Source organism: Tauraco erythrolophus, chromosome 5 (genome assembly GCF_009769465.1).
Source record: "Tauraco erythrolophus isolate bTauEry1 chromosome 5, bTauEry1.pri, whole genome shotgun sequence".
Classification (NCBI taxonomy): domain Eukaryota; kingdom Metazoa; phylum Chordata; class Aves; order Musophagiformes; family Musophagidae; genus Tauraco; species Tauraco erythrolophus.
Window position 1 is genome coordinate 65,907,496 of NC_141469.1, and position 25,917 is coordinate 65,933,412.

The window sequence follows — 25,917 nt, forward strand, 5'->3', positions numbered from 1 at the left end:
AGCACTGTACAACAGGATTGTGCCTGGAAATTCTCTCTACATAGGTAAGCGTCCTACAGAATCACAAACCAATAGAGCATTATCTTGATAACATTAACATTTTCCTAATACATCATTAATCGCTTGTAACAGGTTGCCCATTATTAAGGTGACTATTCATATCAGTCTTAATATTTTTGAAAATATTAATTTCAAAGTGCACCACAAAATCTAAGCTATTCTAGGCTTTAGATATTTTCTTAGAAGAAAACACAGTACATAGAAAAAGGTCTCTCCCTCAAGGGGTTTACAGTCTGATATTAAAAGCATTTTCAAATAAACTGCAAGAAAGTAGACTGAAGGAAGACAATCGCAAGCAAGACCATCATCTCATGACCATTTCAATCATGTGCACATCCCCTAGTAGCAGAAAAAACAAATTAATATTGCTGTGTGCTAAGCGATAACATCTCTGCCACAATATGATCCTTTTTATAAGGGACACAATACTGAGAAAGTGAAAACAATGATAGTTGGTTTTGTTAGCACACTAATACTTTCAGAAATTTATTTCTTAAAGGTTCAAGTAGAAAAACCTTAGATCATACAGGCAGCCTAGACACATCAATCTTGCTTCAGTTAACAGGGTACAAATAAGCCCAGCTAATTTAAGTGCTAAGTTGCCTTGATTAGAATACCTGAGAGACCATGATTCTCTCAGGTATTACATCATTTTTGTGATACAACTCTACTGAAACAAGCTATCTGTCTTCAAAACTAGAAAACATGGCCATACGGTGACTAGCTTTAAACGTGTGATTAATATGCTAAAATAAGTCAATACAATGCAACGACATGATGTTTACAAGGTGGATCTTTGGTAGCAGTGAAGTATAAACTGTAATTTGTATCTCCTACTATTTCATACTACATACCGCTCCGAGTCTCATCATAAGGATAGTTTGCAACAAGGTCTCCTCCATGAAGATTGGCAGATAGCACAAAGGGAATATCCATAATCCAGTGAATGACACCTTTCGTTTCAGGAGCAAGCTACAACAAAATAGCAATATCAGCAGTTACAAACTGGTAAATCAATGTAGAAACTTATTTATTTACATATATTGGGCTTCATTATTATCACATATATTGTACAAGCCAGTTAAACGAACAGCAATTTTATTTTGACTTCAGAGAGAACTGGATCAGTCCTTTACAGAATCAGTCTGAGCAGATTCATGTAATTCTAAAACTGCCGTAAACTAGTTCAGAATGAGATCACAGATAAAGCAATCTCCATACTTCTTCTCATTACAGATAAAAGCCTACCAGATTTAAAACCTAGGAAAATAAACTGATTAAAAATAAATGTTGGTCTATTCTCTGCACAGAAAAGTAAAAATGCTTCATTTTATAATTTGAATTTGAAGACAGAATATAGCTATTAAGGCCACAACTCTAAGAAACTGCAGTCACAATATTGTAATTTCTAAAACCTCATGTGGGAATAAACACAAGATGAAATCCCTCCAGATACATGCTTGTATATTTAAGGCTTAAGCTTAACAAAAATGCATGTGTTATATATGAGAAGAGCTATCTAGACAGCAATGTAACTAAGCATAATACACAAGTGAATTTCTGGCAATGGTAACAGCGCAGAACATCAGCAAGAACAGCTTCAAATCAAGGGAGAAGGCTAAGCAATCTCTGGCCTAAAAAAAAATAAAACATGCTTTGAATGAGGAATTGCCTAAGGATTAAACAATATGGATCAAAAGAGTTTTACTACAGCAAGCCATTTTGAGAGAAACTTCAAGAAGCATCAGATGGATAAATTTAATAAAATAAACAAAATATTTAGAAGAACGTGAATCGTTAAGATCACACATACATCTCCTAGAGGTTGCCACATGTCTGCTTGCGTAAAAGTGAAGAGATGGGCATGTAAGTGACCCGATATTCTGTCCCTACTCACCTTAGGATTCTGGTCCACGGCTTTTTTCATGTTTTTCAGCAGATGGTTGTTTGGGCCACCTTCTTTCTCATTAACATAGACTATTCTATCAAGATCAGGGAAATTTCGGTTTAGATCTATCCCTTGGGCATTACTTCGACCAACAAACCAGTCTTTAAGTTCACCAGGCTGAATGAGGAAAGTGAACAGACAGAGAAGGGAGATGAGTAGATTCACGAGTTTACATATCAAGCTTTATAAATGTATATTTAGCCATGTAAATTCAAATCATGGGTTTAATTCTCATGTTCTCAAAAATAAGAAAGGATCAAGTGGGAGTAAAAACTTCTAAGGCACCAAGAGCTGAGTCACCCCTATTTCTTCCTAGAGCTCTGTGAGAACAAAACCAACCTCTATTTCACTGAGCATCTCAGAGGAGAGGATCATTCTCATAGTGGCAGATCTGAACTAAGGATGGGCAAAATTACCAGCAGCATCAGATTTTCCAGTGCCTGTTGAGTCTTCTCCAGAGACCTGGCTTTTCCCTGTTGCCTCATGCCCATGCTCATAAATTACAGACCTCATTTTAGTGAGTCTCAGGGCAGCTGCAGATTTATCAGCCGGCCGCAAGGAACATTTGCACTCATTTCAAAGTTCCCCTAAATGGCTTCAGGGTACAGAAGGACCTTTAACTTTATTTACCTGAGATTTTTACTTTTATGGTGTCTGTCAGCTTTGTTCACTGAAATGGTAGCACTGAATAAAGATGCAATGAGAATTTTTGCAAAATCTTTTCTTTAAACTGAATCTCCAAAAGAGGTTTTAACTTGCCTTAAGAAATGCCTTAAGAGTGCATAGTTTTCTCTAGGTTGTCTCTGCAAGCTTTCAGTACTCTGTAAAGTAGGTTTAGCTTGATTACTGGTTTTAATCTTGGAGTATATTGAATCTACTGTCACACCTTGCTTACAGGATTGAGATGCTTCTAAATGAGAGTAACAGTGCAACTAAAGCAAAATGTGTTATAAATCATACGCAATTTGTAAGGCAATCATGTAAAAGCAAGTGTACTTTGACTAGGGAGCAAAAGTTTCAAATAATACTACTACGGAATCTCTACCGAGAGAGATTTCAAAGTAAAACACTGCACCAATTTGAGGCCACTTTCTGCTTCAATGCCACTAGAGGGGGACATATGACCGAAGACGGTTTAAAGAGTTCTGTCTATGGTTTGGGTTTTTTTTTTTAAGACTTCATGAGAATCAGTTTACTAAATATCTTAATAAGGTTTGGCTTATTTAATCATAAATAAACAGGCACATAAAAAGATTCGACATTCCCATATTAACTGAAAAAATAAATACATCCAGTAAAACAAGAAAATTCTTATTTTTGTTCAAAACATAATACACACCAGAAGCTGTGTGTAGCAGGGTTCTATTTGGCCTATTTGCTAATTATGCTTTAATACATCACATGTTTCTTGCCTGAGTTGTCATCCCAAAATACATGCTAAATTTTCTTGACTAATAGCTTAAATGAAGTACCTCATGCCTGAAATTTAGAATCAAAGTTATTCATATCAAAAAGATGGTTCACAAATTTCTTGTTTTGGGATAAAGCTCTGATGCATGTGAATAATTTATGTATGTGTATTTACATGAGAATATTCTTAAAGGAAACATCAATGTTCCCTTTTCTACCATTTTTGGAACATAATGTATTACTAGAAGTTACTTGTTCAGGAAGCAGTTTGGTGAGTGAACTTAGATGAAAGACTATGCACGAGAAATAACATCATTGTATTTTAAAATATTGTATTTTAAAATACAGTAAATTCACTTATAAGAGAGATGGCTATTTGTTGAAAATCCAAGAATAAAATCCTCTTTGTTAAACAGAACAAGCCTACTGTACTATTAGGAAATACTTCAGTTATGCTGTTCCATTGAACAATCACCACCAAAAGTTCATGTATCTGTAAAACTGCTACTGCAAGTCTCATTACGGTCCTAAGGTTGATCTAGACATTGGCAACTATTCATATATATGTAGCCTTACAAACCTGGGATGCTGCTTTCTCAAAGCCATCTGGATTCAAAGATGGCATAATATGGACACGTGTGCTATGGATCAAGTTGATAATAGTTTCATTTCCTTTCTGGTATTCATTACACAAGTACTGAGCCAAGAAGATGAGCAGCTCCCTTCCGACAGCTTCATTCCCATGCATATTCCCAACATATTTAAATTCTGGTTCTCCTGCAAGAAAAAAGGAAGAACATGTCTTAGAACAAAACATAAAAATCACCCATAGACTGGACCACACAGTACACCTGAGATGTGGGTATCACTGTTACTACAACCGGCGTCAGTATCCTCTGGAAGCTACAAGCTTCCTTCAGAAGAGTGGTTTTAGTTTTTTTCCCAAATTCTGGCTAAACAAATAGTAATTTCTATTCAGCTGTTTGCCAAAGGCAGAGAAAGAATACTGGAGGAGAACACAGTATGCCAAAATAAATGCTAAGCACAGCCATTAACATTACTATTGTTGAGATCTAATGCAAATGATGCCTCAATACTACAAAAGATTGTCTGGATCAGGTAGTTTTTAAATATATAAACTGACACTAACAGAGCTTATCTTCAATGTTGTCTCCAAGATTAGGTTAAGCTTATAACACTACACATGCACTAAACTGTACTTCCTTTACCAAAGCATTGCCTGTGAACAGCTGTTGATCCTAGTGATCTGAAAAATCTTATTCAGCAGTTTCTTTGGATATTCATCTCAGACTTTATGAAGCAAGTCCGATAACCTAACACATAAAATCAATCATTCCCATTTAATATCCCAATAAACAGCCCAGTATTAAATATATACATACACATTTCATATATATTAATGATTACATATGGAATGTTTACACGTAGATTTAATGCTTATTTAAGATATATTGTATATTCATATATAATATTCAATGCGTAACATGTATTGAATATACATTATACATATATTAATATATAGCTTCAGTAAATAAATAAGCAGTCCAACATTCCCAATTGCATATTAGTCACATTCTCATGAGCCCAAACATGAAAAACACACAAGATCGATCCTTCATAGCTCTGTAAGACCTACCTTACAAAAGACTACATTTTCAGCCCTAATTCCAGAAAGGTTTTAGTATAACATAAATACCTGAATGAGATTAAAAGGATTGTCCTGGAAATAAAATGAAGAATATGCTGTTTTCTGGATTGAAGCCCTTTTTCCTTATCCTTTTTAAATGCAATTCTTCTGTTGTAACAGCTTTAATCAAACATTCTGCTGATTATATGCTCAGAATAGTCTTTGAAACACTTTGTAATAGCCTTTAGCACTATCACAAGGGCAAATTAAAGCCAGGAAGAATGTTACACAAACGAGACCTAAATAATTGCTAATCAAGCACACAGCCGTATCTACTTATGACTCTTCAGTCTGTGCTTGTTAACCTTAATCCAGTGATAAGATGCTAGCAGACAGAGGGCTATTAATACAGTGACTTCTCTCCTTCCAGCTAAGATGTTTTTGTACATATGGATTTGTCCCTCAAATTTTTTGTCAAATAGGTTACAAAGTTTTATAGTTTCAGTGAAATAGCTTCATTTTATCTGATACACACAAAGCCATTACTGTGACTAAAAACGTCCATTTCCTCTTTTGGCATTGAGCTCCTATTTACTGTTTTTATCATATCTGTTAATACCAAAGAATGCAAGAGGTCTAATCATCAAGACCATGCAATCAACCTAATCCCATTAAAACAGATGGATCCTATTTAATAAAATATTCAGCATTGCACATCACATAGTCTCAGAATATTCATGAATATGTATATTCACATGTTACTTATGGGAAAAGTGCTTCACAAGCTCACAGGCAAATTTGTTACTGTGGTAAATATGGACAGAGTTGCATTTTGCATTTGTGGTTTTCCCTAGGACATCACTAAGGAAGCCTGAAGGAGAAATCATTTCTCCTGATTCCCAGCCCCGTGCATTTATTATCTACCTTTCTCTTCCACTTGATTTTTACAGGCCTAGTTCAAATGAAGAAACAGAAACATATGTTTTCCATACATACTGCTTGCCCTCCTCCCCAAAGAATCATTAACAGTGTTTAGAAGGGTTCCTGAAAACAGGCAGAGTCTACAGTGAACCAAGAGTACCGCCTCATCTGCAGCGGTAATGACCCATCTCAAATGAGCATTAAAAGCTAAAAAGAGTTCAGGCAGAGGTAAAGAGAGTCACTGGAAATATGGACAGTATTTCCTATGAAAAGTGATTGAAGAGATCAGCCTCATTTTCCTTAGGAAGAATAATAAGGAACAGTCAAATATAGTGATCACTGTGGCATGGAGGAACCTGTCTGGAAGAAGCGCTTCCCTACACTACAGAACATGAGACAGTGATTTTCAGTGAAAGAAAACAATGACTGTTTTTAGACTGATAAAGAGAAATAACATTCCTTATAACACAAAGTGTGAAACCAGTACTGAAAGAATCCCATTGGCAGCAAGGTGCCAGCAGAACTCGAAGTTTTGCTAAGAAACCAAAAGTTTAAAAACTAATCTAAAAGTGAATGCAAAAGAATGAAAAGGGAAAGATAACAGAGAGCTGAATAACAGCCCTGCTTCAAAACTTAAACTTTGTGTTCCTATTTTAGCTCTCGTGAGCATTTTCTTACACCTTTCTCTGAAGCAGAGGATTTCATCTCCTATCTCTCCTCCAGCTGCGGAGAACAAGCCTGCGTGGTCCACACGGATGGGAACTGTTCTCTCTCAGCTCCTCAGCACTGCCCATTTTCTTACAACCAAAGAAATACTGGGTTTCTCCTCAATATCAGAGATATTGCATTTCAGACTGTATCTGAAAATTTTAGGAAAACTCTTCATCATTTCAACAAGTGTAATGTACATCTAAAAGAACAATGGAAAAAATGAGTCCTTCTCATATCTAAACTTTGCAGCTGCTTCAAGGGAAACAAATTCCATTTTTACAGTTTATTTCAGTAGAAACAAATCAATGGTACAAACTGGCTGTAGGGGAATTAACAGTTTGCTCATTAGTTCTCCATGCCCAACATGGGCAAAGTTAGAGGGTCTATTCTAGAAAAAGAGACAATGCTGCTAAAGTCATTAGTTATCATCACAGTGCCCCAAAAGCCGAGGGAGCTTCCACAGGCTACTATCCGCAGATTCAACTTTGCAGCTAATGAAGCCCTTAATTTGCATTTGCATTTCAACCTTTCATGTTAGAGTAAAAATTGCAACTCAGGGTATATCTTCTGGAAATCTGAGGTTTTTACCTAAATCCTTTCCTAATCATCTTTTTCTCTAGGACAATGAGGCCCAAGCTGGAGAGCAGACTGCTAGCTGAGGCGCCATTGCTCTGTTGGCTGAGTTAAGCAAACCCAGCTGCCCAAGATTTAGTGAATGACTCTGTGATGCAGCCAGCATCCCAGGCCCAATACAGCTCCCAAAGGAACCAGCTCCTTCTCGTCCACCACCATCTACAGATACCTCAAACGCCGAGGATGCCAGCTGTCCAGTCCTTAAGCCAGCACTCCTCATTTTATGAGTTCTCTGGTCTATTCATTGAGTATTTCCTACCACATCATCTCTAAAAGCTTCAGGCTTCTCTGGAAAAGAGCCCACCCCCATGGGGAAAACAGCCTTCAGTCACCTGTTGCTAGCATGCTACTTAGTTAGACGAAGAGCTGCTCTTCCCATTAATCCTTCATAAGCCATTTAATGCAGAGCTTAATCACCCTTCACAGGATTCTGTAATTGTAATTGCCTTATAGATTTATTTTTTTTATGGAAAGACTCAGTAAATATCAATTTGATGATGAACTTTTAAACAGTTTCTCCAAACCAGTAGACAAGCTCCTGTCCCACTGCAGAGAACTGGAGGTAACTTTAAGGGAGAAGCATCATGAAGAAATGTAACTCTTTTTTCTCATTTATTTCACCCCCAGAAAAAAGTAGAATTGTTTTAATAGAGTCCCATGGTCCAAGATATGACAAAGGAATATTTCTGTTGCTTGAATATTTAAAATTCTTATTTAATGTTATTCTTTTTCTGACAATATCTTTTCAAAGCATAATCTCACATTCACAATAGCAAAAGTATGCCTTGTGTAACAATGTGAGATACACAGGTTTGTGACAACGAATGAATGGGAGGATACTTACATCTTTTGAGACAAGTCATAAGAAATGAAATGGAGCAATCAAGTTTATAAATATCTCCGTATCTCTGGTGAAATCTGAGCTACCGCATTATTATGGCTTTCAGAAGGCTTTTACATCCCTCCTAGATTGACTGCGGGGTACATTACAACCTCATAAACGATTGAGGAAAAAGTATTTTAAAATGTCGTGCCTTTCTGGTGCCTGACAAACATTGTGAAATGTCACCATTTGCTTCTGCAGTTACTGTCAGCTAAGGTCTTCTGCAGTTTCCTGGGAACAGCATGTACATCATTAATATTAGACAGGTTGTCCAATTAAAGATGACTAACCACTGCCATTTTCAGGTCAGGCTGTATTTGCACAGTAAAAGCAGTAATTTTCTAAAATGTAGGGACAAAAAGTTTAGCACCTACTAATTACACATACTACGTCAAGGTAATGTCATGCCACTAGTCATGGTCTAATGTTAAGCAGTTAACCTTGAAACTTACAGTATTTCACTCATGGAAGTGCAAGACATATGGAAAAAAAAAAATTAACTACTGGAAAGTTTAAGTACTTAATGAACTGTTTTGCAAATCAGCCTCGCATACCCTTTAAAAACAAAGTCCTTCTTCTGCTTTCCTGTATTTCTTAAGAAAAAGCCAGCAATGTTCCTGAAGTAACAGACGTAGTGTTTTTGATTACTTACAGTTGCTTGTCATTTTTAATATGGCAACCAGTAAACTTTTCTTGTAGATAAATGGCATGGAAAATCTCAGAATCCCTGCTGTCAAGAAATTCGTTCATTAAATGTGATTGAAGACTCCCTTATGCTCCACATTTTGTTAGTAGTTTAAAGAGACAGAAAAATCTCTGGAGATCAACTACTCGGAAATCCAAAGATTATAAAATGGATTTCTCCTTTGAATATGAAAAAAGTAAGAGAGGGAAAAAGCAAAATAAATGAGGATGTGAGAGAGGAAAGAAAATTTATATTTCTAACACCCTGTATACTAAATGTCTGCAACCTTCCTTAACAGCATTTCAGTAGAAACATTGATTTCTACAACCTGTGTGAAAACAGCATTGAAAGATACAACTGCAATGCAGTATTAGTTTCTAAATCATTTATAGGCCTTATATCATTTTAGGGCAACATTTACTAAGTCATAGCATTGGTCCAAGTTTGCTGAAACTACTGGAAGCTTTCACAGGTGGCTTACATGAAAGCAGAAATGGATCAACACTGGAGACCTTTGAAAAATCCAATCTTTCACTTTCTTGCCATTAACTGCTAGAAAATAGACTGAGAAGAAAATGGGGAAAAGAAAATCAAGGCTCTTTTGGCAATCTCCTGCTTTAAACAAATGCATGCATTTTTCAACAGCTATGATCCAAGAGCGGTGTCAAACTCTTTCTGGAAACTTTCATAATTATTTGAACACTTCTGCTTAAAATTAAAGCTAACAACAAAGTCTGTACAGCACAATAAACCCAGAGCAAAAGCTCACAAAGAACAGCTGGCTGTGACACATACGAATTTAGATGCGATCTCCATTCCACTCAGTATAAAGTCTGTCAGTTGGGCTTCAAAATAGGATCTTACATGTCTTCACGCTGGAAATACAATTCTCCAGACAGATTACCTCATGCTCAAGACAGTTACTTCCACTGAAAAGGTTCTGCGTGACTCAATGCTCCCTTCAGGTTTCGAACAGCCCGCTCTCGCCCCTGCAGCGACAGCACTTGGCACTGCCACCCGCGAGAAGTGGGCAAAGCATCTGCTCGGCTCTGCGCTTCCCACCCACAGCTCTTTGCTGGCACATCCCCACGCTGAGCTTTCCACAACAGCCTGCGCTGAGACTGAAGCACTGCACAGCGTGGCACTGAGTTCAGCGTTCTGGGAAAGCCCACTTGCTTTACCAGGGAGCAGGACAGGTTTTGCCTACCAGATTTGTGTTACCGTGCACGAACTGATGATGCTGGCTGACAGAATTGATGATGATTCTTTAAATCGTAACAAATCATTTGTAAAGCAAGCTAAATTTACTTATTTAATCAAACCCCTTAATTTAGTAAGAAACACTGAAATGTGATGTGCACAAAACCCTGATTTTGTGTAATTGCGTTAAAAAGCGCTCTGAAGTTCAAAGCAGATTTTAAAAAATCATCATAATTTTAGAAGTAACAAATAACCATCTATATATATAACTGGATTAACCAGATTAGTTTTACATTGCATTGCATTTTTCATGCTCTAGGAAAACTGAGTGGGACTTTGCATTTACAGACCTCATTACAGCGGCAGGTATCGTTAGCTCAGTGTTGAGATTCCTCAGAAACCAAACATGAAATGAACTGTCCCAAACCAGCCTTACCAGTTTGTGCCAGAGTATGAGACAGGTACAGTTTTTCCATCTCTCAGTTTTTTCTCTCGCTGCTAGTGTTATGGTTTGAAGTGGGGGGGGGAGGTCCGGGTGGCAGAAGCTGCCCATCAGCCCGGACTCCCGTCCCCCTCGGGGCTTGAGCCAATCGGCGCCTCTGCGAATTGCCCTATTTACGTCGGACAAAGGAACCGGAAAGGGGTGCCGGTGCCCAGGGGCAAGGAGACGGGAGGGGGGCACGGCCCCCGCTCCCGGCTCCCGGCCGGGCCGGCGGCCTGGGCCGGGCTGGGCCCGCTCCGTCGAGGATGACGGCGGCGGAGCCGCTTGGGGAACTCGGGGAGAGCCCCGCTGCCGGGGCGCCCACCGGGCCGAGTTCACCCAGACAGGACTGAAATCTAAGAGAAACGGCCACACAGATAAGAGGTCAGTGAAGATGGGACGGAACAACGTGTGCCGCGGCTGAGTCCCCCTCGCGAGCAGCGACCCCTTTGTAACAGCCCTCGGTGGAGCAAGCAGAGACCCACTCGCAACCAGTGGATGACCCACGTCGGGAAGAGATGCCTGAGCCTGAGACTATTGTGAATCATGGGCACAGGTAGAGACACATTTATGCATTTTACGCATTTTACGCATTCAGAGTCTGTACGGAGACGCATTTAAGGTCGACATGACGACCCACGCTGGAGCACATTTAAAGTTTATTGATGACCCACGCCAGAGCGAGTGGCTGCGGCTCCTTAAAAGCCCAGGACTGGTAAAGCCCGCACTTGGGGCAAATCCGATGGGGTAAGGATTTGCCCCCCCAGCGGGTAGGATTCACGCTTTCGCCGTGAGTAGGGGATCCACTGGAGCAAGGGACAATGGTGTAAGGACTCCTTTTCCTTTAAAAGAAGCGGCAGTAACAACTTGGAATGAACTGACCTGCACTCCCCCATTCCCTGCCCCCCTGCGCCGCTGGGGGGAGGAGGTAGAGCCGGGAAGAAGAGGCAAAGAGGGGGGGAGTGGTGTTGTTTTTAAGACCTGGCCTTGTTTTCTCGTTATTCTCTTAAGTAACCGTTTTTGTGTGCTTTTTTCTTTCTAGGTAGCTGTTAATAAATAGTTTTGCATTAAGAAAAAAGCCTCTTTTGCCCGGGACCGTGGTTGGTGGGTGCTCCTCTGTTCCTGTCTCGATCCTCAGCTCTTTTATTACATTTTTCTCTCCTCTCCATTTTACTGGACTGGGAGAGCTGCGTGGGTTTGGTTGCCGAACTCAGCCTAACCCACGACAGCTAGGAAAAAACCCAAACCAAATCATACTGTGGGATTCTTTGTGATGGACAGTGGCAGCACAGAGAAGACAAGTTAACTCTCTGTACGTCCACCGTGATGCCGGGCATGGGACACAGCAGATTCAAATCATCTTTTCCACTGTGCTCGGTAAGAAAGGAGGCTTATCCATTTACAGCTGTGTGTGACCAAGTGAATTTTCATTTCAAAGACACTCACCGTTTCGGTTGGCACATAGAGCAAAGTTACCTTATTCATCCATCATCAAAACAGACTTTCTGGCAAAGAGAGAGTTGATAAATAATTTAGACATGTATTTATGAGGTTTTCTCATCAAGTTCACTTAACAAGCTTTCTCTCTTCAGCAAACTCTAGAATACAGCTACGAAAGTACCTGCCAGCCATCAGAGCACTTCAAAAGGACTGAGCTCATCTCTCTCATTCCTTTCGCATGCAACAAATACATGAGAAATTCCAAAGCTAAACTAGTTCAAATGCCTGCTACCATCAGGAGACACATTTGGGGTCTGCCTTTCCTCATCCCAATTTCATGAAGAGAGAAACAAAAGCCAGAAATAACCCATTTATATACAAATGCCAGACTCGAAAGTTCAAAGAGGCAGGCAGAAACACTGGACAAAATGGGTGCAGAAACTAAGGTAGCTGTCCCTTTTTACTGGAAACAAACAAAAAGTCAATGAAAGGATGTAAATAATTATTTTCCAGTGAGTTATACAGGCCCAATTCAGGACTGCCATGTGGCTGTCCTCTGCCAGAGGGGTGGCCTGCAGTTCGGAAGCGCAGGCACAAGCTCGCTTGGAGGTGATCTCCAGGCTGGAAACGAGAAGTGTTGTGATGTTGCCAGCAGTGCCCAGAGCAGAAGGCAAATCTGAAGAGGGCTGAGGGAGCAAAGCCATGCCAGGGTTCCCTGGCTCCGGAGGAAAGCGAGCTGGGCCAGCTGTCGGGGCTGCCCCATGCCCCATCACATGCGAGGGAAGTGCTTGCGCAGAGCTCACCTTCACCCAGCAAGACTCTGTGTGTTTTCTCCCCGTGGAGAAGAGGTACTTACAATAAGAAAGACATAGGCAAACTGTAAAAGCTAATTACGCTGTTACCTTCCTCCTTTATGGAAAAAAAAAAAAGAAAGATTGACTTGTGGTGACTAACAGAGGACACCATTTATGTCAGAATATAAACGCCCTGATTTATGTCACTAGCCTTAGAAACAAACAAATACTCAGGTAGCTTCTTTTAGTCCTAATACTATATTAGCATCACCCTTTGGGTATAAATAATTTTAAAAACCAGAATTCCATCATTTTATAAGTTAGGGGTTTTTTTTTTGCTACAAAAGCTGCAGCTGCATTGTAGGCTTAAAAATCTCGTAAACTGCAAAACCCTGATGACAAAGTGGCTTATTGAGATCGTTCTTTTGCTGCATTTCACCTCGAGCCTGATCTTAGCAGCTAATACTCTTTTGAGTTTCTGTCTTTAAGGTAGAATGCTATATGATAGCCAGCAGTAAGTCTTGATTGTACTTCTTGAGATAGTACCAGTTAAACCAGGACAATAGCAAGCAGAAGAAAAAAAAAGGTTAAGTGGGTAGAGTGATCAAGATTGGTAGTCCAATGGTACATCTCCATACATTGCAGCACCTGGCTTCGGAATTTTTCAATGGTATGTAAAATTTTATTTAAAATTGGTATTGTACCTTAATGATTTATTTATAGTCAGTTTAGGTAGAAATACAGACCTGGATGCTCGGAGGAGGTCTATCTCTTCACATTCACATATGTTTGAAATATAGATACCCTTTAGAAAATGCCCTCCGTATCATCTTAAACAAAAAATTAAAAAAGGTGAGAATTCCTGGTACAACAGCATAAGGAGAGGAAACTAAACTGGTGCAGAGGCTAATAAAATCAAGCTTGGTGCGTAAGAGGAAGAAGTGAATCATGTAACAGCATGTTGACTCAAGAATAATGACAGAGATGACTGAACCAGACAAATCCTTTATCTCAATAGCAGATGGAAGTGGATTCAGAAGGCTTTCAAGAGATGTTTCAACTTTAGATGAGGGAGTTCCAGACAAAAATCCCATATGGATACTGACCCCAACACTGCAAGCCACAGCACAGCTGTATAGCTGCAAGACACAGAACAGCCTTCGAAAGAAAGAAACAAATGCTTAACAAAAAATCTGTAACAGCTTTTAGGTCTGCTCATGGACACACATCCTAGTGTCCTAAAAATAGACAGATCTTTTTCCTCATATAGGGAACAAACATAAAAGCTTGATATTTTCTCAGTTTTCCTCAGAGCTTCCACCGAGTTTTACCTCCAAAGACTAGTAAGTCAGTTCTGCATCACGAGAAAGGAGAGAGGGATACCTGTTGTCCATATGGTCTACAGTCAAGGACAACAGCAATCGCAATCCTATCCTTGAAAAGCACCTATAAATGCAGAAAGTGAACCAGCAGCTGAGCAACTAGATATTTGATAATGAGCACTACGTATGGCAACAGAGCTTTGTGCAATTTGATACAAAATGAATCTACCTAGGGTTTATTCTAACTTCAAAAAGAAAGGTTAGTTTGAAGAAAGAAGACATGTACCTCACAAAAAGGCAACTAGTAGCCATTTCCTACAATTATACCCACTATGCCTCCAATATGCCAAGCATGTTAAAGTGCAATGACCAGCAGGATCAAAAACCAAGTAGCTCTTCCTAGCTCTAATGATTTTTTCCTCTGAGCAACACAGAAAGCTAAGCAAATCCATTTTTTGTGGTCCCTTTCATCCCACTTCAAACTTTCTTTCTCTTTTATGTTATTAGCAGTACATCAGACAAGCTCTTTCCTGCCAAGGCAGGAGGAAACACCATGTTAGTGAAAATGTACATGTTATCTAAGGGGAAATTCCTTCGCTAATAAGAGTCCAAAGGGCTTTTGTTACTGGTATCAGTGATATCTGGCATCAGTCTGAGTGTATTCACCACGATTCCTGTGTAGTCATTTATATTTTTTAGTAAGTGTAATAAAACACTAGGAGCTGAAATATTTTGCCATACTTCTGTAATTCAGACCACTATTAAAGCAGTAAAAGTGAGAGGAAAACTGTGCCCTACCTTCCAGATATATTATATTTTATTTCAATTTTATGCAGGTGTAGAAGGCTGGCGAGGTATAATGAAGAGGTAAAATAAAGTATGGCACTTTTTAAAAAGCAGGTTTCATGCATTTTTTACTTTTATTTATTAAGAAATATTCTGAGATTGTTGAAATTACTTCTCTCATACATACTGTCATACTTCATGGCTAGAGATCCCATGAAGCAGCTAACTAGCCACCCCACAGAGGAAAGCATAATACAGTCAAAAGAGAAGCCTTACAGCAATATTTCACTTTGAAGTTTCAGGGATTTGAGGCTGTTTGAGAAGAAAAAATTCTCTCATGAAGAGAAAGGAAGTCTAAGAAATGCTGATTCCAATCAAATAGGAAGAAGATGTGGTGTCTGATCCAAAACACATTTGACTAGCTCTTAATTCAAAGACAGGAATTCAACAAACAGGAACAGTACTGGGTAGTGTGGATGCAAAATCTTTTCTGACTATATACAAGCATTTCTTTAGAATTGTGTGTGTTTGTGGGAATGTACATCTTACACACTCCAACGTCCCTCACTGAGACACTCAGGTGCCAAGGAGGTCATCCCCAGGTCATGAAAATATTTTTCACATTTCTGTTCACTAACATCTTCTTAGATCTAAAGCACACTTCTAATTTTAACTAAATAATATATGTGCATTTGCAGATATCCAAAATCATATGAAAAGACAGATTTGGCACAGTTCACAAACAAAATCAAAACCACATGACTCCAAGCGAGAAAGAAACAGAATCCTTTAGGAAGCAACCTAGTATTCCCTGTCTTTATAAACCCTCTTACACCTTATGATACAGTAGTTCATTCTTATTTAATCAAGCAATGTGAAGGAAAAGCCTCTTCTATCAAATGATTATATTTTTGCATTAAAAGACAAACTTAAAGCTGCTTAGATTGTTCTATAAAATATTAGCTATCCAGTCTTTACCATATTTTCTAATTCTTTTTAAAATGCATTTTATTTAACTTTCTCTTTCATCCTGGGTTTAACTTTTATGATCACAGTGTGATGACTGCCAAAACCATGTTTCAGTATATTTTTTCCAGCTGTCTGCTAAGCTATAAAGAAAAAAAAAACCAAAGAGTTACAAAATGTAAAATAATAAAAAAAATTGTATTCAGGTTATAGGAATGCAGATTACCACAATGTCCATTAAAGACTGCACTTAATGAAAGTGAAATGAAAACAAAATTGGGGAAAAGCAGCCAGTGCATAAAACTCACAAAGACATGCTACCAACCCAGCAGGTAGGAAAAATACTTTTCCTCCCAAACACGTCCGAGTGATATTTTGATTTGATATGGTTCTTCTTCTAACCATAAAAGACTTCTGTATTTATACAATAAAGACATTTTCCTTTTTAACTTCCCTAGTAGCAAAAAACTACCATTGAAAATAAATTGAGAGCTCAGTTTTATCATCTTTTCCCTTTATTTATGACTTGAACTAGTGAAGCACATTAAACATATGCTTAACTTCAGCGTATTAACATCAGAGGGGTTGGTCTGGAAGGTAAAGTCAAGCATATGCTCAGGAGTTTGCCAGAATAAGGCATTACAGTCTCATGCAAAAGCAACAATGTTGAGAAGAGACTTTCCACTGACTCCAGTAAATTCTGGATCAAGTCTTTATTTCTGGAAAATTTCTTTTTGGATGCAACTCTTCCATATTTAGTTTCGGTCCACATTGAATTTTTCTTTTTTTTAAGCAAAAGCTTTTCACCTATTTATAAATTATCTGGGGGTAAAATACAAAAGTCCTATTAGGATATTTTTTAAGGATATTTTCTTTGCACTTGTGTAACCCAGAAAACAAATTAATTTTTCATGTTAAAACTCTCCAGGCCTGAGGCCTTCTCATTCTTTTCAGACCAGGTATGAACCAAGAGATTTATAACAGCTTGAAAACTCCATCTTGCAGTAGGCAATACGAAATTTAGAATTACGACACTATTTGAAAAGCTACTAGAAAAGGTGCATATAAAGTATCAGTGTTAGGCACATGGTTATAGTGGGGTGCTGATGCTTTACAGTGTATTTTGCAGACTCGTATCTCATAACCAAGTGTAGAAAAGTACACTGAGGCTAGTACAACATTAAACCTTTCCCTTATTTTGCTTAAAAAGGGAGACAAAGTAGAATTGCATTTATATTACGCTACTGCTATGCTAAGATGACTATTTCAAACGCTCCAGTGTTAGAGATTGACATTTTTTTACAGAGGGAAACCAAAGCAGCTCTTAGTGATAAGGCTACGCTGGGACCAAACGTGTGCTAGGCTCCCAGCGTAATCTTCATTTCCCCCACTGCACATGGTAGTCTACTTCTGTAACTCCATAAAAGCAACAAACTCAAAACCGAGGTTTACTCATGAAATATTTCACGTTGGGAACAATGATGTTATCACATCTCACGCTATTCAGAAGGCCTCATTAGATCCAAATAATCAACTCAATTTGTCAAAGGAAGCATGATATGAGGGCAAACCTAAGTATTTTATGGCAAGAAGAAAAAAAAAAAAAAAACAAACCATAAACCCAAGAAATAATTTCAGGAACCGTAAGAGTTTCCTGACTAGGAACGGCTCCCAGACTTCCATCGAAATCTTCTGTCACTGCTGCATAACTTACAAACTACCAAGCTAAAACATAAGGCTGTGTAAATTAGGAAACCAGAATTTATCAGTCTTTCTGAGCCACGTGGTACACACGTCTGCTATGAGCAGTTCATGCTTTGGCTTACAGCTCTTTCCAACCAGGCAAAAATGATGTTTTTTCCCAGAAAGACTCCCAGTTTAGATTGCTTGTCAATGGTGAGCGGCTTGAGTTGTGTATAGAAATATGAAAAAATCTATATAGATTACTGTATTGATCACTTAACAATGGGCATTTTAAAAAAACAAAACAAAACGAACACATCAGTTGAAGCCAACAGCCCTCTTTCTCAACATGTACGCAAGCGCGATTACAAGGGATAGTCTCAGTGCAGAAAGCCACACAGGGATCTTAACCACAAGTCACTCAAAGGTGCCACTCCAGCAATACAAGATTTTCTACACAGGTATTAATAATATTATCACGAATCCTTAACTAGATGATCTTTGAGGTCCCTTCCAACCCTAATCATTCTATGATTCTGTGATTCTCCATGACAGGTCAGGCACCACTGTGCTGTCACTGAACAAAGACTGTACCTGCTCTCAGAGCATTTGCTATCTGAGTAAAAGAAGAAAAAGAATAGAAGCATATGGCAAGCACGGAGCAGGTAATGATCTTACCATATATCTCATTAACCCCTTTTCCTCCCTTACCTTTAGGAACCGGTGTGACAAAAGTAAATACTGTGGAGAGCATCAAATCAAGGCCTCTGAGACTGTTGTTGGGAAGTTGTTTTGCTACCACAGATTTCACCATGGGAGCAAGTACAAGGAAGTTGGTTTGAAAATTTGCTCCACTCAGTGACGTTGTCCACTCAGAAGCACAAAATAATGTTTATCAATACTTCAGCAGTTAATTTGCCAACAGCAACGAAATCAATCCTAAATGATGTTCCAAGCTTTTGAACTCAAAGAAACCTCCAAAATAGGCAGAATAAGCAACATTTAGCTCAAATAGAAAACTGAATATGAATACATTTTTATCTTACGGAACAGTTCATTTTGCAATGTAAAGAAAAAAAAAGAAGAAACAGAGAGGTTTTTATAAGGAAAGTAAGACTGTCCAAAATGATAACCAGTGCATTGTACAATTAGTATAAAAGCAGGTGAATTTTGGCAGAGGAAGAAATCATAGAATCACAGAATGGTTAGGGTTGGAAGGGACCTTAAAGATCATCTAGTTCCAACCCCCCTGCCATGGGCAGGGAAATCCTCCACTACACCAGGTTGCCCAAAGCCTCATCTAACCTGGCCTTGAACACTTCCAGGGATGGGGCATCCACAACTTCTCTGGGCAACCTGTTCCAGTGCCTCACCACCCTCAATGTAAAAAGTTTCTTCCTTATATCTAATCGAAATCTCCCCTCTTTCAGTTTAAATCCATTGCCCCTTGTCCTATCACTACACGCCCTTGTAAAAAGTCCCTCTCCAGCTTTCCTGTAGGCCCCCTTTAGGTACTGGAAAGCTGCTATAAGATCACCCCAGAGCCTTCTCTTCTCCAGGCTGAACAGCCCCAACTCTCTCAGCCTGTCTTCATGGGAGAGGTGCTTCAGCCCTCAGATCATCTTCGTGACCCTCCTCTGGACTCGCTCCAGTAGCTCCATGTCCTCCTTGTGTTGGGGACTCCGGAACTGAACACAGTATTCCAGGTGGGGTCTCACGAGAGCTGAGTAGAGGGGCAGAATCACTTCCCTCGACCTGCTGGCCACACTTCTTTTGATGTGCTCACTTCTCATTACACCACAATTGTTCCTGAGTATATTGTTAACAAGTTTCCAAAAACCAAAAATCTAACAGTTTTATTATAACATTTTTTGAAGTCTGGGCAGCTGTACTGCAGAGCTCTTTCTTCATGGATTTTTAAAACAGAAGTACCCTAACAGATGTAATTTTGGTATCACATCAATGCACATGACAGAAAGCAGGATGACATGTGATGTTCAGCTATTATTTGCTTATCATTGGGCTTTATAGCTATATGATTCTATTTATAGGTAGAGGGAAATGTGCTATCTTACGGCTTTATTTTAGGATTGCTGAATTGTAATTATGCCCACACAAATCCACCTACAAAGGAAAACACAACTTTTGTGAAAAGCAATGTCACACCTAGTGAATATAATATTTCTTCAGGTAAATTAGACAAAACTAGAGAAAAGAATGTGTTCTCGTTATGCTCTTTATGTGCAGTTTCATTTAAATCCCATGAATATTCTACATCTCAACATACAAGAGTGAAAGACAATTCTTTTGCTTTTAACCTGATATGTGAAGAAGCCAGAGAAGCTGGCAAGGTCTATGTGGATATGATATATTCTTCTCCTGTCAGAAGATTTTGTTCTAAAGTATCCTTCAAGGCTTATCCATTTATTTCTAAATAACTAGCTCCTGATGCCCTTTGTAGGCTATTCCCTGGTCTGATGAATTATAGAATCATAGAATGGTTTGGGTTGGAAGGGACCTTAATGATCATCTAGTTCCAACTCCCCTGCCACGAGCAGGGACACCTTCCACTACATCAAGTTTCTCAAACCCTCATCCAACCTGGCTTTGAACACCTCCAGGGATGGGACATCCACATGAACCTTCCAGGAAATTTTTCTTTATCACTGTGACTCCTATAACAATTCCATGAGCTACTTCATACTCATGTCAGTTCAAGTAGGTTTCTCACTGTCACTTTCTTTCACTTCTCCTTTAATTTATGATCTGCAAAACATCTTCCAGTTCCACACGAGAATCCTGTCTTGGGAAAAAAGGGGGACACAAGAGCATGAAAGCCATGTCTGTGCTGCCTTGCACAGCTGAGCTCCAGGTCTGAATCAAGGTTTTGGGATGAGGCCATTTGAGCCAGGAATGGCTCAGAGGGGCACAACTCAAGTGTGATACTACAGGCAGCCTGGATTAGCTGTCATGCCCCAGAGGAACCTCAGAAAGGCAAAAATCACAAATAGGTGAAATTCTGCATCTTGACAACACAGCACCATCGGCAGAAAAGAGTAGTCTTGCTTCTCACAGTCTCCCACTGTGGCTTATATGGATTGAATCTCTTTTCTCATGCAGAGTTTTTAGGTCCTTTCCCTCCACTCCGTCTCTCTTAAGTAGCAGAAATTTTAGCTAGAGCTAGACAAAGTCTTTTTCCTACTAGTGAATGACTTAAGAGACTGCAAGGATCCAAACACCTGTCAAAGAAAAACATCCATGCCACAACGATTTTATTTTTAAACTGAATCTGCCTGTTAAATTCATGAGTAAGAGAGTAAATGCTGATATTCAAATTTATTATGAGAGTTCAGAGTCACATCTTTCTTATTATGGAAATTAAGAGTCTGTTACAGTTACTGTTTGAGTCTGCAAACTCGAAAAGCTGTTCTTGCTTTTCTTTAAGGGCTGGAAACATTAATTCATGAAAAAATTTAACATTCTACAGAATATGGAAATGTTTTAGCATATCTGACATTCAACAAAATAGTGTCAAACCAGTTACTTCAAATCCTATGCCAAATTGTCCACTAATTAAAGAAGCATCATTGCCTGAAGTAATCAGACTCCAGTTCAATCCTGCACTTAAACCTGTTTCGGATAGTGAGCAGAAAAGTAGCCCAAACTAAGTTTAGAGAAGAGCTGGCACAGAAATCACCACACTGGTTCACAATAGTGATTTATTTATTTGTTTATTTATTTTAACTTCAGTATCCACTTTTTAATAAAAAGAAGGCCCAGATGTTTGAAAGTGCAAAACCTCCACACTTCAAATGTATAAGCACACATCTAAGAAGTATGTGGGTAAGACCTGCAGAAGTAACATTTCCTATTTTTTAATGTTTTATTCATTACATGTGGTGTTAGCTGTATTATTTCAGATAGAAAGAGGATTTTGCTCTTTGGAAGTTTGCCGTGTTGGACTTTTTGTTATGGTTTAGTTTGGTGGTTTTACTCTTTCAGTTTTGTGGTATGGGATTGCTCTATTACTCGCAGACCTGACTGCAACTAGTTATCAGTTATAAAGGAATCATAGACCCAAAGACGACGGACACAGCTGAGTATGGGTGGCAGCAAACCACTGAAGTAGCACACTACTGGTCTAATGAGCACTCGTGTAACACAGATATGCCTTCCATAAATAATTCACTCTGAAAACAGTGTATCTTCAGTGACACTGTACATTTCAGAGCCTTAAAGAAGCAAGACAGATTCCCCTCAGAGCACGTTTTCTGTGTTACATGTATTTTCCTGTCAAACATAGGAAATACGGATTTTAATTTGGCATCAATATTCTGTGCCTGGGGATACTGGATACTGAACCCACCACATTTTGCTAGCAAAAACTTCTAATGCTATTTTTTTCTTACACAAACCCCGATGTAGGTAATTTCACAGAATTGTTCTGGAAGCAGAATACTTGGTAGCAGATCAAGCTGAACTCCCTCTTAAGAGGGCTTGTTCAACGGAAGTTGCTGCACTGTCATACTAGCAACATGCATTTAAGGATCGGGGGATTTGGGGGTCAGTCTCTTCTCCCATGTTATGAATGACAGGATGAGAGGGAATGGCCTCAAGTTACACCAGGGGAAATTTAGGTTAGACATCAGAAAAAATTTCTTTACAGAGAGGGTTGTGAAGTATTGGAACAGGCTGCCCAGGGAGGTGGTGGAGTCCCCATCCCTGGAGGTGTTTAAAACATATGGATTTGGTGTTGAGGAACATGGTTTAGGGACCCTGACAATGCAGGGTGAATGGTTGGACTCGATGATCTTGAGGGTCTCTTCCAACCAAATGATTCTATGATCCTGACCACTTTGTCCCCTTGCTGTGCAGGGGAGGTTAGGTATGGGATTTGGGATCTATTCCACTCTCCATTACGCGATGCACTTCAATTGCCTTCAAGAGGAATTGCACTACGAATTGTTAGTGTTCGAAGTAACGAACACTAACATACAGCAGAGAGAAGACAGAACTTATTCATATATGCGCTATAGTATATGTGGTTATCTACCAGAAAAGCAAAGATCTAGACACTAGGAAGAGAATGTATGACTTGTTATCCCCAAGTCTAATGTACTATGTCTAACTTGGCTTCAAGTCTCTCCACTGGATCTATTCATTGCAGAATCTATCCACAAAGCAATGAAAAAAGTACGAGACAGTTCAGCAAGCCGAAAACATGCTATCAAAGTTTACACAGTAGCTACAAATCCTACAAATACTTTACATCACAGTGCACACAAACTTCATTTCATATCATAATGGGCTTGAAGCAGGTATAGAAAAACATACCTTTTCTCCTTTAAAAATTGTAAGGCTATGGTATTATAATTATTTTCATCAACCATTTCATATATACATATGGTGTTGCATTAAGACAAAGTATGTTTCTTCCAAGAACTTCCAAGTGTTCATCTTCCTTCAGAAACATTTGTGAGTGTTTAATTTATCTTATCCTTTTACAGAATGTTAGAAATGGAAGAGAAAGAAAGGCATATTTAAACCACTAACTTGGAGGAGAAGCAAAGAACAAACTTTTTAAAAACTCTTAAAATGAAGAAAATTTTTAATACATGCAAAGATTTTCCTCCGGAAACCACTGTGGAAATACAAATGCTGCCGTGCTCCTGCAGCACTTACATGTCTTTCATTTTGGGGAACAGGAGGCCAGGATTTCCTGAGGTTAAAATACAATGAAGAAAATAATCACACCAGACTTTTTCCACAAAGTCAAAATATTTCAGAAGTTATTGCAGACTTCAGGGAGAGTTAAGCTAAGCTGCCATAAGAGGTCAATTAATAAAGGCAATTATAGAGAAGAATACAAGACCAGGATAAACTACCCCAGGCAGACAATAAGATGAAATAAAAAATAACATACCATGTCAGCCTCTGAAAGGCACGAGTTCAATTCTGCTGCAAGGCTTGTAAGCGAACAAAGGGAGTAGTCTCAGCATCACAGCGGCTGGAAAACAGCACTTGGAAATTCAGCCACTTACCCAGAAGACTATTCCATGATTCAAGCTGTTTTTGAGAACAGCAAAGAAGTACTTTGAAGAAATCAGAGGTCCTCTAAAGTAAAGGAGGAGGGAGAGGGAAGTCACACTGCATGAGACCCAAAAAGAGGGAGGGCAACAGGCAGAAGGTGCAAACCCAGCAGCCCAGGCTCAAACAGAGCTCTGTTCTGGAGCCAGAGAAATACAGGTGCTAGGTGCTGAGCAACCCGGACACGTAGTCCTCAAAGGAGCAGTGCCTCAGCGCTGCATGTTCCTGGAGATGGGACACTGGCCGGGCCAGTCCTAGTGCCACGCTCAGACTCGACAACAGGTAGCATCAGGCCACAAAGTTGACCTTTCCATGACCTCATTATTACCTAGTAACCACAGCACCAGTTTTCCATCATCATTTACCCTATGAGATCACAACACCAGGCGCATTCTGCTGTTTTCGCATCATCTAAAGTTGCAAAGAGTTGCTATGCTGGTAATCAAAAGGGGGGAAAAAAAACCCAAAAATGTAAAAAAAAAATTCTTCATTGGCTTATCATGCCATAGACCTAACAAGAACAACAGGCGTTGGCCTAAGAACAAATGGGTAGGGAACGCTTCTAGGAATTTGCTCATATTTGTTTTCGTAATTTAATTTCCTACCTTCAATATTACTAGATGGTTTTCCAGTCTTTTTTTACATTACTATTTTCTTATTTCATGTTTTCACCTTTTCTCATAAACCATCTCCTCATTACTAAGTTTCTACAGTTTATTACTTTCTCTCTGATTAAGTATTCCACGCCGAAAAGTAGTTTCTGTATGTGACCTCACCACTGCTTAATCCTAATCTTTACCCTTTGGTTTCTGTCCATTCGCCCTGAAAAATATTCCGCTTAGCAAAGTAATTAGCAGCTATTCACTAGAGACCTGTTGGACACCCAAAACAGCAGCAGCTACGTCTGCCATGTTACTGCCAAACTAATATATTTACATTAATTCTCTTTATGGCCTTGGCAAGTAGTAAAGTATAACCAGTGCTTAGCCTCCCAAGAGGATAATGACGTTGGGGGTTTTTCAAGCTCTAGGAACTGATGGAACACCACATGCATTGGGACAACAATGGGACACGCATTGTCCTAGTTTATGTGTCAAAGTTGAAATTATTCTAGCTGATACCTCTAAAGGCTTAGTGCTTTAAAATTACCCATTGCTCTTTTTGAACCATTTTTAATCTTCCTTTCTCACATTTTTACATTATTTCCATCACGACAGTATTCTTAGTCCTGAAAAAAATCTTGCAACCGATTTCTACTTCCACTTAAGTAGCTGTGCAGTGCACAACTGTTTGTACAACAGCCAGTTCATTTTTCCACTGCCCTGTTGTTGACATTACTACCTAGGAACAATGCATCAATCTTTGTTATAAGTAGAATAAAATTGAATTAAGGAAAAAAAAAAGTAATGTTTTAGTCCACAACATGGACCACAATAATGTTTCAATTATAGATCACTCTTAAAAGTCAAATTAATCAAAAAATCCTATATACTGAGATTTCACTTTTACTAGAATTATGAAGTTTTGCTCAGTTCTTTCTCTTCTGATGATTCTAAAAATGATAATGCTTAATAATTAACTAAAAACACTTCTTAATTCATTGCTTGCTTTCCAGTTATCAGTGAAACGTAATACCATAGAGTGTATCTGCAAACACTGCTTATGATTCCCTGGCTCCTGAGGAAATCCCACAGAGACACAGGATTGCAAAGATACACATGACATTATGAGTTGACATGTCAAATGCAGTTCACCACTTAAATGGGAAAAATAAAAAGGTCAGGAATTTCCTTCCAGAGTTCTAATTAAAAAGGAAAAAGAAAAAAAAAAAAGAAAAATCACCACCACAATAACAATGTAGAGAAGGAAGGAACAGAGAAAAACCTTTAAAACTATAGTCAAGTTTTATACTAATTTCTGAAGTTTTCCTTGAAGAAAAAAAAAACCATACATTAACTAAATCATAATCAGTACAATTATATTCAATTTGACAACTTCAATAAATTAAATATATTTTAATTATTAAGGGAACAGGAAAAAATCCATTTCAAGACGTTTAATAATGTAGTGGTATCAACAAGACAATAAGAACAGTCACCATCATCTTTGTGACACCAGCTAGGGACATTATTTCACACAAAAATATCAAGGAAAACCTAATAACAGCACTTCAATAACGTCATCAGCATTGACAAAGCAAGACGTTTGGACAAAGATTTCTTTGCTTGTTTATTTTCCCAGAATACCTAGCTATTACAA

General features: G+C 38.8%; 1 protein-coding gene across 1 annotated transcript in view; it reads right to left on the reverse strand.

Annotated features, from left to right (window-relative positions):
• The window catches only part of CPE (carboxypeptidase E), a 58,885-nt gene that overhangs the window by 13,434 nt on the left and 19,534 nt on the right, over positions 1-25,917 (reverse strand). The window contains exons 2-4 of the mRNA XM_086611759.1: positions 3,999-4,195; positions 1,958-2,125; positions 915-1,032 (exon numbers count right to left, since the gene is read on the reverse strand). Coding sequence (XP_086467885.1) covers positions 915-1,032; positions 1,958-2,125; positions 3,999-4,195 — 483 coding nt within the window. The remainder of the gene's footprint in view (positions 1-914; positions 1,033-1,957; positions 2,126-3,998; positions 4,196-25,917) is intronic.